This window comes from Takifugu rubripes, chromosome 16 (assembly GCF_901000725.2).
Source record: "Takifugu rubripes chromosome 16, fTakRub1.2, whole genome shotgun sequence".
In the NCBI taxonomy this organism is placed as follows: domain Eukaryota; kingdom Metazoa; phylum Chordata; class Actinopteri; order Tetraodontiformes; family Tetraodontidae; genus Takifugu; species Takifugu rubripes.
This window is the reverse complement of record NC_042300.1, coordinates 11,312,609-11,324,435: the sequence shown is the minus strand read 5'-3', so window position 1 is coordinate 11,324,435 and position 11,827 is coordinate 11,312,609. Positions and strand designations below refer to the sequence as shown.

At 46.7% G+C, this 11,827-nt stretch overlaps 1 protein-coding gene across 2 annotated transcripts; it reads right to left on the bottom strand.

Annotated features, from left to right (window-relative positions):
* Positions 1–5,789: 5,789 nt before the first annotated feature.
* LOC101065915 (uncharacterized) lies at positions 5,790–10,288 on the bottom strand. Of its 2 annotated transcripts, none has more exons than XM_029849321.1 (20): positions 10,128–10,288; positions 10,000–10,058; positions 9,825–9,911; positions 9,630–9,751; positions 9,396–9,536; positions 9,175–9,258; positions 8,943–9,110; positions 8,774–8,864; positions 8,426–8,643; positions 8,205–8,361; positions 7,917–8,128; positions 7,465–7,839; positions 7,281–7,395; positions 7,041–7,210; positions 6,862–6,950; positions 6,608–6,738; positions 6,319–6,508; positions 6,108–6,246; positions 5,948–6,041; positions 5,790–5,891 (listed from the first exon to the last, which is right to left on the bottom strand). In XM_029849321.1, exons 1-20 carry the CDS (start codon positions 10,148–10,150, stop codon positions 5,821–5,823), a joined length of 2,736 nt encoding a protein of 911 aa, XP_029705181.1. In that variant the 5' UTR covers positions 10,151–10,288; the 3' UTR covers positions 5,790–5,820. The 2 variants fall into 2 exon arrangements, with proteins under 2 accessions (XP_029705181.1, XP_029705182.1); XM_029849322.1 differs by having other exon boundaries at positions 8,943–9,095.
* Between the last annotated feature and the right edge of the window lie 1,539 nt (positions 10,289–11,827).

Below are 11,827 nucleotides of genomic sequence, written 5' to 3'. Positions count from 1 at the left end.
ACTGGTGCCTTGGCCTATAAATACAAATGCATGCAGCTGCCAGATCCTGGGTGTCCAGGGGATTAATGTTTACCTGGCAGTGCCCAGCCTTCAAACAATCACCCTGATGTGCATGTCCCAACTTGGAAGCTTAAAACAATTCAATTGTGGGAAATCCAGTCCTGCAACTTGCATTCCACTTGTGCAGGTCTGGATTATAAATGGCTGTAGTTGCTAGGGTGCTCAGCCCCTCTGGTGGCACATGACTGCAGTCAACCACTAGATTGCTGTTAACGTTGAGTGTTGTCCATTTTGGTCATGACAGGGTAATAGACTAGAAGCCTTTAAAAATGAGTTCAACTAATTCACCCTTTTTGGACAACTGCATGGTATCAGTCTAGACTTGTGCAAGCAGCTTTGGGTTGGCTTCCACATTCCTAATGATTCAGTGTTTAACATCCCAGCCATCTGACTCCCCCCAAATCCAATCAGTCTTAAACACCTAATTAGCATTCACTTATGCATTTAATACTGGGTTCACCAGATTTGACATTTTCCTCTAATCAAGCAGTTTTGACCTGCAAATGGTCATTTACAAGTGCTAAATTAGAATTCAATATTAATGGAGTTTGTCATGAGTTTCTAAAGAGAAAAAGCCAGAGTTGTCTTGGAAGGTTGATGCCTTTCAGCAAAACTAACTTCAACTGGGCCTTTTAAGTCCCCCAACCCAGAACAATCAATCCTGTGGAGCAAATAATAGAAGGGTGGTACAGAACCTTACTAACAGGTGCTTGCACTGAGGATATCGAGGAACGCAAGTCCTCAAAAACTAAAGCAACCCAAGATCAGCCCAACTAAGTGTCCGATTAAAGTGTGTTATTTGTCTCAAACGTGTATCATGTCTTAAGCTAAAGTTTTTAACTTTCTTCAGACCTTGTGCAATTTCAGTGATCAGCATTCGCCTTCAGAGACGTTTGACAGCCGGCATGTGCGGAAAAATCCGCGTATTATTCGTTCACTCGAAGGCATTTTTACCTTTAATACAGTCAAAAACGATAGCTTTCATCAAATTTGGCTTCTTTTTTTTTTAAATAAACATAACTTTAACGATCACTTGCATATGAACGTAAACGTCTCAGGCGCAGACAGCTGACATCTCCCCCTCCTTCAGCCTCTCAGTGCAGCCTCCACACCAGCGTGGGCGAGTGACAGACCTTTATTTCTGCAGATTCGGGCTGATTTTTTAAGTTATGAAACTGATCAGCGAACATCTGATTCACCACATGGTTCTGTGGTGGTGAAAGAGTTTTTAGGTCGACGTGAAGAGGGACTAAATAACACGAAGGGACCAAATATACACTGCGCAATGTTGGAGAAGTTCCCTTAACAGAACCTGGTGTTGTCACATCTTTTGTCACTTTAAGTGAGACATTATTTAAAGGGGTACATTTTATTTCTTATGACCCTAAAGGCAGTTAATTTACCAATGAGAGATCGCTACGGGAGAGAAATTAAGACACAAAGCCGTTACGCATGAAGTGAGCCAGAGTAGGAGAAAAAAAAAGACTATCTGTGTTTTATCATCTGGTCTGATGCTCCTGAGTTTGTCTGAGAGCAGACTGTTCACTGGCTAACGCTGTCTCATTCAAACACACAGGAGTGCGCAAATGCGCATGCATGAGGTGGACAGCAGTGAATCATCTGCGATGTCACTTATAAAAAGCTGAGGAACACACTTGTATGAATCTTTAGGAAAGTTCAAAGACCACGCATCTTTCGCCAGACGAAAAATCCAACACAGATAAAAACATTGGGCCAGATTCACGAAACGTTCTTACGAACAAATTTGTTCTTAAGTCCCACTTACGAACATTTTTTGAAGATTGTGGCATTCACCAATTTCTTCTTATCCTGGATTTATGCGTAGGTAAGAACAAATCCTACGAACACTCAGGAGTACTCTTGCGCACATTTCAGTGCCGACATGTTGGCATGGTTGGGTTTTCTTCTCTTGTGCAGTTCAATAAAATTCAATATTACAATGATAATTCTGTCATATTTATTTATTTATTTGTTTATTTCCTATTTTTTGGTGATTTACGGAGAATTTTAAAATTACGTAAATGTGCCAATGACTTAACATTAATCAACCAAATTGGAAACCATGCCAAAACTGTCTTTTTATTTGATTTTATCTTGATTTATTTTATTAGAGGATCGAGGGTATGCCCTAGCTCCCTAGTTGTTGACACCACTGACCAACCCTCAGACTCCACAGGAAATTGTATTCAATCAGATGCATGCGCGCAGTCGCTCCACCATTGAACGCACCATCGGCATGTTAAAGAGGCGCTGGATGTGTTTGGACACAGAGCCACAACCCCGTGAGGATGTGCGTCCTGACGCAATGATGGGGCCAGACTGCAGGCACGCGGTTCACGTTCGAGCGCGATTAATTGCCTGTTTGTGAATAAAATGCATTGTTGTCACAATCCGAGCACAGCTTTTACACGCTTTTACACGTTGGCTATAGTCATCAGGGTTGAGGCAATTTTATCAAGCGTGTTAGCCATCCTTTCTTGATTGTTCAACACGGCGTCAGAAATCAGGCGTGGAGAGGCAAGCTTTGGGCATTTCGCTTTGGGCATTTGGCTGCTTTTTGCTCTGTCTACAGGGTCCTGCTGCAGTTCCTTTTATGGGCATTAGTGGGCGGTGACTTATGCTAATCGTATGTTAATTAGACTCACCTGGCACGCGCTTTCAACTTACGAACAGATGGCATTCATCAATCTAAGAACACAGCTGCGAACAATTCTGGGGCTTACGAACGCGTTGATGAATCCGACGTAGGGTTTTCTTAAAAAACTTCTTAAGGACAACTTAAGAAAGAATCTAAGAAGATTCGTAAGAACATATTGGTGAATCGGGCCCATTGTTATCCGTTTATCCAATTTTCCATTAGAGCAACAAAAATCGGAAAATAAATCGTTATCCGTGTTTTCATTTTTATCTTAAAGACGAATATCGAAAAAATTCATTTTCTCATTGTTTCAATTTTGGTTTTATTTTGAATGAACGAAGGATACACGGATTGCGGAAAGCCCAGAGAAACAAAAACTGCACCATATCTTAAGTATTTAATTAAGATTATTCGTTTAATTGTAGTTGTAAATTGTAAGATTACTGTGCATTTTCTGAAACATGGATAGACTGCATGGATTTCATAAGCAACACACTATTTTACAAGTGTAAAGATACACACACACATATATATATACACACACACACACACACAGTATAGACACATTTCAGATGTCAAGTGTTTGCAGCTCCCAGTGTCATCTTTTCCGTTGAAACTGGGTCTAAATGGCTCAGTGTTAAGGTTGCCGACCCCTGAACTACACTATCACATCAAAAGGGTGCCCGACTCACTCGCCAGTGCAGTTAAATAACAGCAGCTCATTAGATTAGATTAGATTAGATTCAACTTTATTGTTATTGCACATGTACAGGTACAGAGCAACAAAATGCAGTTTAGCATCTAACCAGAAGTGCAAAAGAAGCAGCAAGTGAGGATAATAAGTTAATAAATACAGTATGGCGGTTATTTTACAATTGTTTACCGGGTTGTGCTATAAACATATTTTACAGATGGTGTTTACATTAAATGCCTTGGACTATAAGTGCAGGAGCTATTTAGCTATTTACATAAGATAGAGGAGATGTGCAAATTATAAATTACGTGTATACAGATACAGATGATAAAGTGCATGAGTGCGCAGGACTGGTTTAAACAGTAGCTACATTGGTTACTAAGCTAGTGAGTTGTTGTGTAAACTGCTGTAGTGTAGTGAGGTGTGGAGTGTGTAAGGGTCAGCAGGAGTTCAACAGGGACAACCGCTCTGGGGAAGAAGCTGTTCCTCAGTCTACTGGTCCGAGTCCTGAGGGTTCTGTAGCGCCTCCCAGAGGGCAGGAGGGAAAATAGTCTGTGGGCAGGGTGGGAGGAATCCTTGAGTATGCTGCGTGCTCGATGCAGGCAGCGCTTCCTCTGGACATCTCCGATGGCAGGGAGTGTAGTCCTTGTGATGCGTTGGGCAGTTTTCACCACCCTCTGCAAGGCCTTGTGCTCAGCGATAGTGCAGCTTCCATACCAGACTGACACGCAGTTGGTCAGGATGCTTTCTATCGCACAGCAATAGAAGTTCACCAGGACAGCCGAGGATAGCTGGTTCTTCCTCAGTGTCCTCAGGAAGAAGAGGCGCTGGTGAGCCTTCTTGATGATGCTGGAGGTGTTTGTGGTCCAGGACAGGTCCTCTGAGATGTGGGTCCCCAGGAACTTGAAGCTGGAGACACGCTCGACGGCCATCCCGTTGATGTGGATGGGGTCCTGTGTGCCTCCTCTTGCTTTCCTGAAGTCCACGATGAGCTCCTTGGTCTTGCTGGTGTTGAGGACCAAGTTATTGTTAGCGCACCATGTGGTCAGGCGCTCTACCTCCTCTCTGTAGGCTGTCTCGTCGTTGTTGCTGATGAGACCGATCACCGTTGTGTCGTCTGCAAACTTGATGATGGAGTTGGATCCATGTACAGGTCTGCAGTCGTAGGTGAATAGAGAGTAGAGGAACGGGCTCAGCACACAGCCTTGTGGCACACCGGTGCTGAGTGTGATGGTGGTGGAGCAGCTGTGACCTGACCTAACACGCTGTGGTCTGTCGGTCAGGAAGTCCAGAGTCCAGTTGCAGAGGGAGGGGTTGATGCCCAGGTCTCCAAGTTTGGTGATCAGCTTGGAGGGGACGACGGTGTTGAAAGCTGAGCTGAAGTCAGCAAACAGCAATCGTGCATAAGTGTTCGTGTTGTCCAGGTGTGTGAGCACAGAGTGCAGTGCTATGGAGACTGCGTCATCTATGCTCCTGTTGCTGCGGTAGGCAAACTGGTGTGGATCGAGTGCGGTTGGGAGGCAGTCCTTCAGGTGAGCCAGGACCAGTCGCTCGAAGCACTTCATAATGATGGGGGTGAGTGCTACCGGGCGGTAGTCATTGAGGCAGGTTGGTCTGGAATGCTTCGGAACTGGGACGATAGTTGTGGCCTTGAAGCAAGACGGGACCACTGCGTGGGCGAGGGACAGATTGAAGATGTCCGTAAAAACCCCGGCGAGCTGTTCTGCGCATGCCCTGAGCACACGTCCAGGGATGCCATCAGGACCAGCAGCCTTGCGTGGATTGATCCGGCTGAGGGCTGTGTAGACGGCGGTAGATGATAGTGTGATGGGTTGGTGGTCTGCTGGGAGAGGGGTCCTAGTGGTAGTGTCCTTGTCGTCCTTTTCGAAGCGAGCATAGAAGGTATTAAGCTCGTTCAGGAAGGTGGTGTCCATGACTGTGGGGCTGGAGCTCATGGACCATCAGTGAGTGTCAGTAGCACGCAGGCCCACATCATCTCACAGAGAGCAGCTGACCTTTAAAGTATTGATCCAAAATAATTCATCTGCACTGAAACAATTACAAGTGTTCACTCCCATTCTATGGTTGGTCCATCTGTACAAAGTGCTGCCAGACAGTTACAGTCTCAGAATGTCCACCTTGAGCTGCCTTTATTTTTAGATGATGCAAATTAAATTTTCCAACCATTCAAGACAACATGTGTAGTTTGTCTTATCAAATAGTCAGACAGGTGGTTTTGGTCACCAGGATGCAGACATGAGGCCAAGATGGAGACACTAGTTTATGGGTAATGCAGCCAGACATCATGCAAGGGGCAATGACTTAGCAAACTGCCACAAATGATCCTTTACTGTTACTTTAGCCAAACTCAACCAATTAAGACAAGAATCCAGTTGCATTTATTTTATTAAATTACAAGAATGGGTCCTGATATCACGTGTAGGAGTGTGCGATCATCTGAAGCAGCACGTTTTTGACCTGTGAAGACAATGAAAATTAACTTTAAAATTTCAATTTATTTGATCAGGACCTACCCTTTCCGGTTTCCTTCTCATAACAGAGCTTATTACAAACTCCATCTTGGGGATTTTTGGCATCACAGACAAATACGTCGCAGTGAACAAAAACCTGGGGAAAGACGACAAACAAGTTTGAGTTTGTGCTTGAAGGAAAAAAATAAAAAAAGGAATTTACCTGATGACTCAAATTATCTTCATCAGCAAAGGCAAACATCTGGACCTCAAATCGCTTAAAATGTGAAGGATAATGAACCCTTTGGTCAACAGGGACAGGATGGAAGATCACTTTGTTTGGGTCCACTGGGTTCACGCACCTGAAGGACAAATACTTCAGTACTTCAACTCAAGCTACAATTTGACAGAACGCGTCGCAGACCCAGAGGTACCCTTTAATGATGAGGTTCCACCTGGGCTGCGAGAACCTGTCGCCGTCAAGCGTTGCCCAACAGCTGTCCAGTTCCAGCGATACGGCCGCGAGTTTGGTTCCCTTCAGTTCCACCTCGAAATACACCGGCTCCTGCAGGAACTTGAGGACAGGATAATCCGCCTCGGTGTGAAATGCGGCATAGGCGTCATCTAGGAGACCGCACAATGACCCAGTCCGAGCATCACACATTAGATCACAACTAAACTTTGTCAAAAAGTGACTATAAGACTCGATGTGGGACGTCGTACCAGAAGCCACTCGAATTTCAACTTGAAGCTCTCCTTGTGCGTCATCTGCATACGGTTCGCTCCTGCGAGCTCTGGTGTTGAAGGCCACAGCATAGGTGTCATTGATGTCATAGTAGCAGTACACTTTCAGCCTGAGACGACAAACCACATCATTCAGTGTGTATTTTTATAGATAAATTAAAAAAACCACCACTTCTGAGCAGACCTATTTTTGAGGGGATAAACCTCAGGTCATGAAATCATTCAATACTCACTCATACTCTGGCTCATCGTCTGATTTTTCCATCTCAAGTTCACCTGGCAGAGAAATTTCATTTTCATACAGCATCATGTTGGCAAAAAACTAGAGAAGGGGGGGGGGGGCAAAATAGAATTAAATAAATTTGTCAGTCAGTATTTGGTAGATGTCTGCATTTGGACTGATTGGGGTTACCTTTCTGTTGGTCCCACAGGAGTTTGCAGTGAAGACGAAATAAGCGTAGCGATCGTCGCTGTAGGCGGGACCACAGCTGGGGTCATTAAGCACAAGCTGACTGGGGTTTAGACTGGGAACCGACTCCAGCTTCACAGCCAGAGCCGTCATGGTACCATTAGGAAAACACTCTGAAAAGGCAGAGCGTGGATTTAACCCTTTGTTTACAGGGACAACATGACAACGGTTTCCCCTACAAACCAGTCAGTGTTTTGATGAACGTGCATGATAGAGAGAATCCTTCCAGGCTCTTTTTGGTTTGAGGATCCGTCAGCGTCACATCAAGTCTGGATCTTATAGACGTTGCTTGAACAGCCTGGAGTGAAGTTCTCTTAAAACCAATCACAAACCAGCAACATGCGATACTAAAAGATTAAGATCATACCTCGTATGCAACATTTGAGCTAGAAAATGGCACCGAAAAACTCAAGTGTGTTCCATTTTCCATCAGGTAGTATTCCCTAGCCAAACTAGATGTGAGCATTTGTTTCCCCACGGTGGTTGCAAAGTTTAAGCCTCGGGTTCCATATTTCACAAGGATGTAGAAGTTCTCCTCGTCGCAGCCACCAGAGATGGAGGGCGAAACTGCAAACGGTCGCCCAATGTTGGCTTTAGAAGGCTCGGCCAATCGGCTGAGTTGCATACCGACGTCGGCCACTTCAGCATGGAGATAAGCCGAATGGGAAAAGGGAACGAGCTCTGGCATGACCAACAAGCCAAAGGTCAAGTGAAGACTGACGACAGTCTTCCCTAGATCTCCCTGTTGGGGGGGGGGGATGTAAAAGAGATAAAGTTTAGCAATCCGACTTGTTGGTAGAATGCAAATTAAAAACTTGCCTTCTGCTGCACGCTGGGGTCTGCGAAAGGCACTTGAAGCGTGAAGAACTTTGAGCTGCTGTCCGGAAAGGTGTGCTCCAGGATGTTGAAGTCTCTGGCGTTGCACTCCTCCACGGACAAAACCCCCGTCGGGATGGAAATGTTGATAAGACAGACATCAGGACCAAAATATCCCAGCATTAAATCAAAGAATTGCTTCTCAGGAACGGTGTCTGTAAGGACAAGTCATAAAACGAGATGAGCGCAGCACGTGTTGCATTTTAAATCAGGAACAGCGAGTCTACCCACAGTCGTTAAGATAGATGGGCTGTAACTGCTGTGGCGTTGTCACAGGAAGGAAGACTTTATATCTCGTGTCCTTGTGCATGGCATCTTCGGTCCAGAGCAGCTCCAACATTGGCTCAATTTGATAAGATGTGTAGTATTTGTTATCCCGAACAAAACTCTGCAAGACATCTTAGCATTAGCTAAGCATATGTATTGAACATTAATGTGAAAGGATCACTTACCTTAAAGTGGCCTCCGACAGACCCGAAAGGAATGTCGAGGATGACGTACACCTCGCCGACCGTGAGGGAGTATTGCCTGGCAGCCACTTCAGCGGGCTCTAGCCTGCTGCCGTTGATGCCCACGTGCACCTCCAGGAGCTGAACCTGGCCGGAGATCAGAGGGTTGATGTACCACGGCAGGAGCCAGCGGATGGAGTTTCTCATGAAAAAGACGCTACCTGCTCACAGAAGCAGATGAAATTATACATTTTAGGCCTTTTTGGAGCATAAATACTTGGAATTATGGAGTAGGTGACTAAAGTTACTCCTAGATGCTCCATCAACCCAAACCCTGCAATCATAAATCACCCTCTGGTGTTGGGCAAGCAGCCGTTGCGTCAATCCATCGGTTTGCAAATATTATGGAGGTTTTCAGCACAGCCATGGTCACGCCCGAGACCTGCGGAGGGCTCGAGTCAAATAGGCAGCGTGACCACGTTCAACACAAGTGCAGACCTAGAGGAGAACCATGGCTTACATCCTGAGTGAAGGTCTCCGAGGAGGTTGTTGAAGTTCTCAGGAACAGCCTGGTAGGTGTGGTTGTGATCATGTGCAAGTTCTGGGCTTCAGTCACTTCCATAATCTTCTCTTCAGGAGTGAACAGCACCAGATATTTGACTCTCAGACCTGCCTCTCCACCGGGTTTCTGCAGCAATGGAACAGAACATTTAAAAAAAACAACCCACATATAAAAGAGGATGATGTCAGACCTGTGTAGCTCGACCCATCTGTGACCCTGGGACGGATTGCTGGGGAAGGGCATAATCGTTTGAAGCGGGTCTTCTCACAGATACCTGAAATGAGGCCGCAGCTCTAAGTGACCATCAATCCACACAGTGACATCAAAATGCTTCAGCCTTGATGGGGGAATATAACCACTTATCCTACAGAACACCCCATGACCCCTGAAAAGAACGCCGTCTTCACTTGCCTCCATGTAGTCGCTGTTGCATATAATTTCCCTGGAGGCCCAAGCAGCATAGCGGCAGGTTTTCGCCACCTGGTAAACTTCGTCACCCTTGTGGCTGCCGATCAGTCGGAGATTTAAAATGGTGGTGAAGTCAACGTCTCCCTGCAAACACCAGGAGGAAGAAGCCGTTCAAAAGTTTTAGTTAAAAAACAAAACCAAAAGCAGGGATTGGTGGATCGTACAAGGCTTCAGTACCGAATTCTGCGCAAAACAGTTTTGAAGAGAGGCGAAAATCACAGTGTTGCCTAGCGGTGATGTCGTCATCCTCAAGCCGCACTGAGAAGCTATTTTTGGTGTAATAACAACCGTGGAGTCATCTGGGGAGGAAATGAGTCCATTTGAAGAGAAATCAGACAAATTAAGCAGAAATGCAAAGAGCTTTTAGCCTACTGAGGACAGCCTCTACTTCCAGATATCGCCCTCCGAGCAGGCTCACATCCACAGACAGGACATTCCCCAAACATCTCGAGTCGACGCCTGGAGGTATAAACAGCAGGATACGGGATTACGTTCACCAGCCGGACGGGGCTGGGAAAGACGGTCACAATGAGAGAAAGACACTTACTTGCAGGTGGCGTATTTTGAGCCTCTAACTTTACAAACGCAATCAGGAAAACAAGCCACCTGAAAAAGAGGAGCATGTTCTCAAAGCTGGAAGGAGCAGATCAAAAAACAAAGAATAAAACCACAAACCCAGATCCAAATAAATGACCCATGGCAGGAAAGGTGGCACAAGGCAGGCAGGCAGCCTTGGAGTGATGATCTCAAAGCTTTATTGGAGTCTCTGGCAGGGTTGGACAACCCTTTGTGCAGGATGAGGGAGGGTGTTCCTCAACAAATACAGCCCCACACAGGTGGATCCTCTTAGAGCCTGATGAGGGGCCCCAATCAGCACTGAAGCTCCATGTTTGGCTCTTTCAAGCTGATTGTCACAACCAACGTCTGCCACGCAAAAGCTTTGCAGTGTAAAGCTGTCTGAATGTGTAAAGTTTGCACATTCAGACATAAAGTATGAGTAGAAGGAAAAGGCCGGAACATGTGGAGGCCTGAGGGCAGCAGATTAATGAAGTGACGAGACAGTAAGAGATTAGGTGCTTTCATGTTTCATATTTTTAAGAAAGAATGTGCAGGCCAACTCACAATCTGCTGAATGTGTGCACACGTAGCAGAGGTGAAATACTCCTCCTTTATTGTAGGAACAGGAGAATACGCATTTTCCCGTGCAGCCAAATACTGTAAGTGGCTGGTTTGGCAGGCAGCCTGCAGGCCTCCTCAGAGGACTGAAATGTCGTTGTGATGATTACGCATACTTTAGCCGAACGGACATTCCGTCCGCTGCCTTAAGTCCCTGCAAAAAAGGCCACTGATGTAATAAAAAGGGACTGCTAATGCATGGAAGTATTGTGAATCTGATTAGATAAAAAATCTTTAAATTGGTCATATACAGTGGTGTACATTTGCACTCCTCCCCTCCCCTCCTCTACCGCTCCTCTACCTCTCCTCTCCTCTCCTCTCCTCCTCTACCTCTCCTCTCCTCCCCTCCTCTCCTCTCTTTCCCTACCTCTCCTCTCCTCTCCTCTCCTCTCCTCTCCTCTCCTCTCCTCTCCTCTCCTCCTCCCCTCTCCTCTCCTCTCCTCCTCTACCTCTCCTCCTCTCCTCTCCTCCCCTCCTCTACCTCTCCTTTCCTCTCCTCTCCTCTCCTCTCCTCTCTTCTCCTCCCCTCTCCTCTCCTCTTCTCGACCTCTCCTCTACTGCTCCTCTACCTCTCCTCTATCTCTACCGCTCCTCTCCTCTCCTCTATCTCTACCGCTCCTCTCCTCTCCCCTCCTCTCCTCCCCTCCTCTCCTCTCCTCCCCTCCTCTACCTCTCCTCTCCTCTCCTCTCCTCTATCTCTACCGCTCCTCTCCTCTCCCCTCCTCTCCTCTCCTCCTCTCCTCTCTTTCCCTACCTCTCCTCTCCCCTCCTCTCCTCTCCTCTCCTCCCCTCCTCTACCTCACCTCTCCTCTCCTCTCCTCTCCTCTCCTCTCCTCTCCTCTCCTCTATCTCTACCACTCCTCTCCTCTCCCCTTCTCTCCTCCCCTCCTCTCCTCTCTTTCCCTACCTCTCCTCTCCTCTCCTCTCCTCTCCTCTCCTCTCCTCCCCTCCTCTACCTCTCCTCCCCTCCTCTCCTCTCTTTCCCTACCTCTCCCCTCCTCTCCTCTCCTCCTCTACCTCTCCTCTCCCCTCCTCTCCTCCTCTACCTCTCCTCCTCCCCTCTCCTCTCCTCCTCTACCTCTCCTCTCCTCCCCTCCTCTACCTCTCCTTTCCTCTCCTCTCCTCTCCTCTCCTCTCCTCTCCTCTCCTCTCCTCTCCTCTCCTCTCTTCTCCTCCCCTCTCCTCTCCTCTTCTCGACC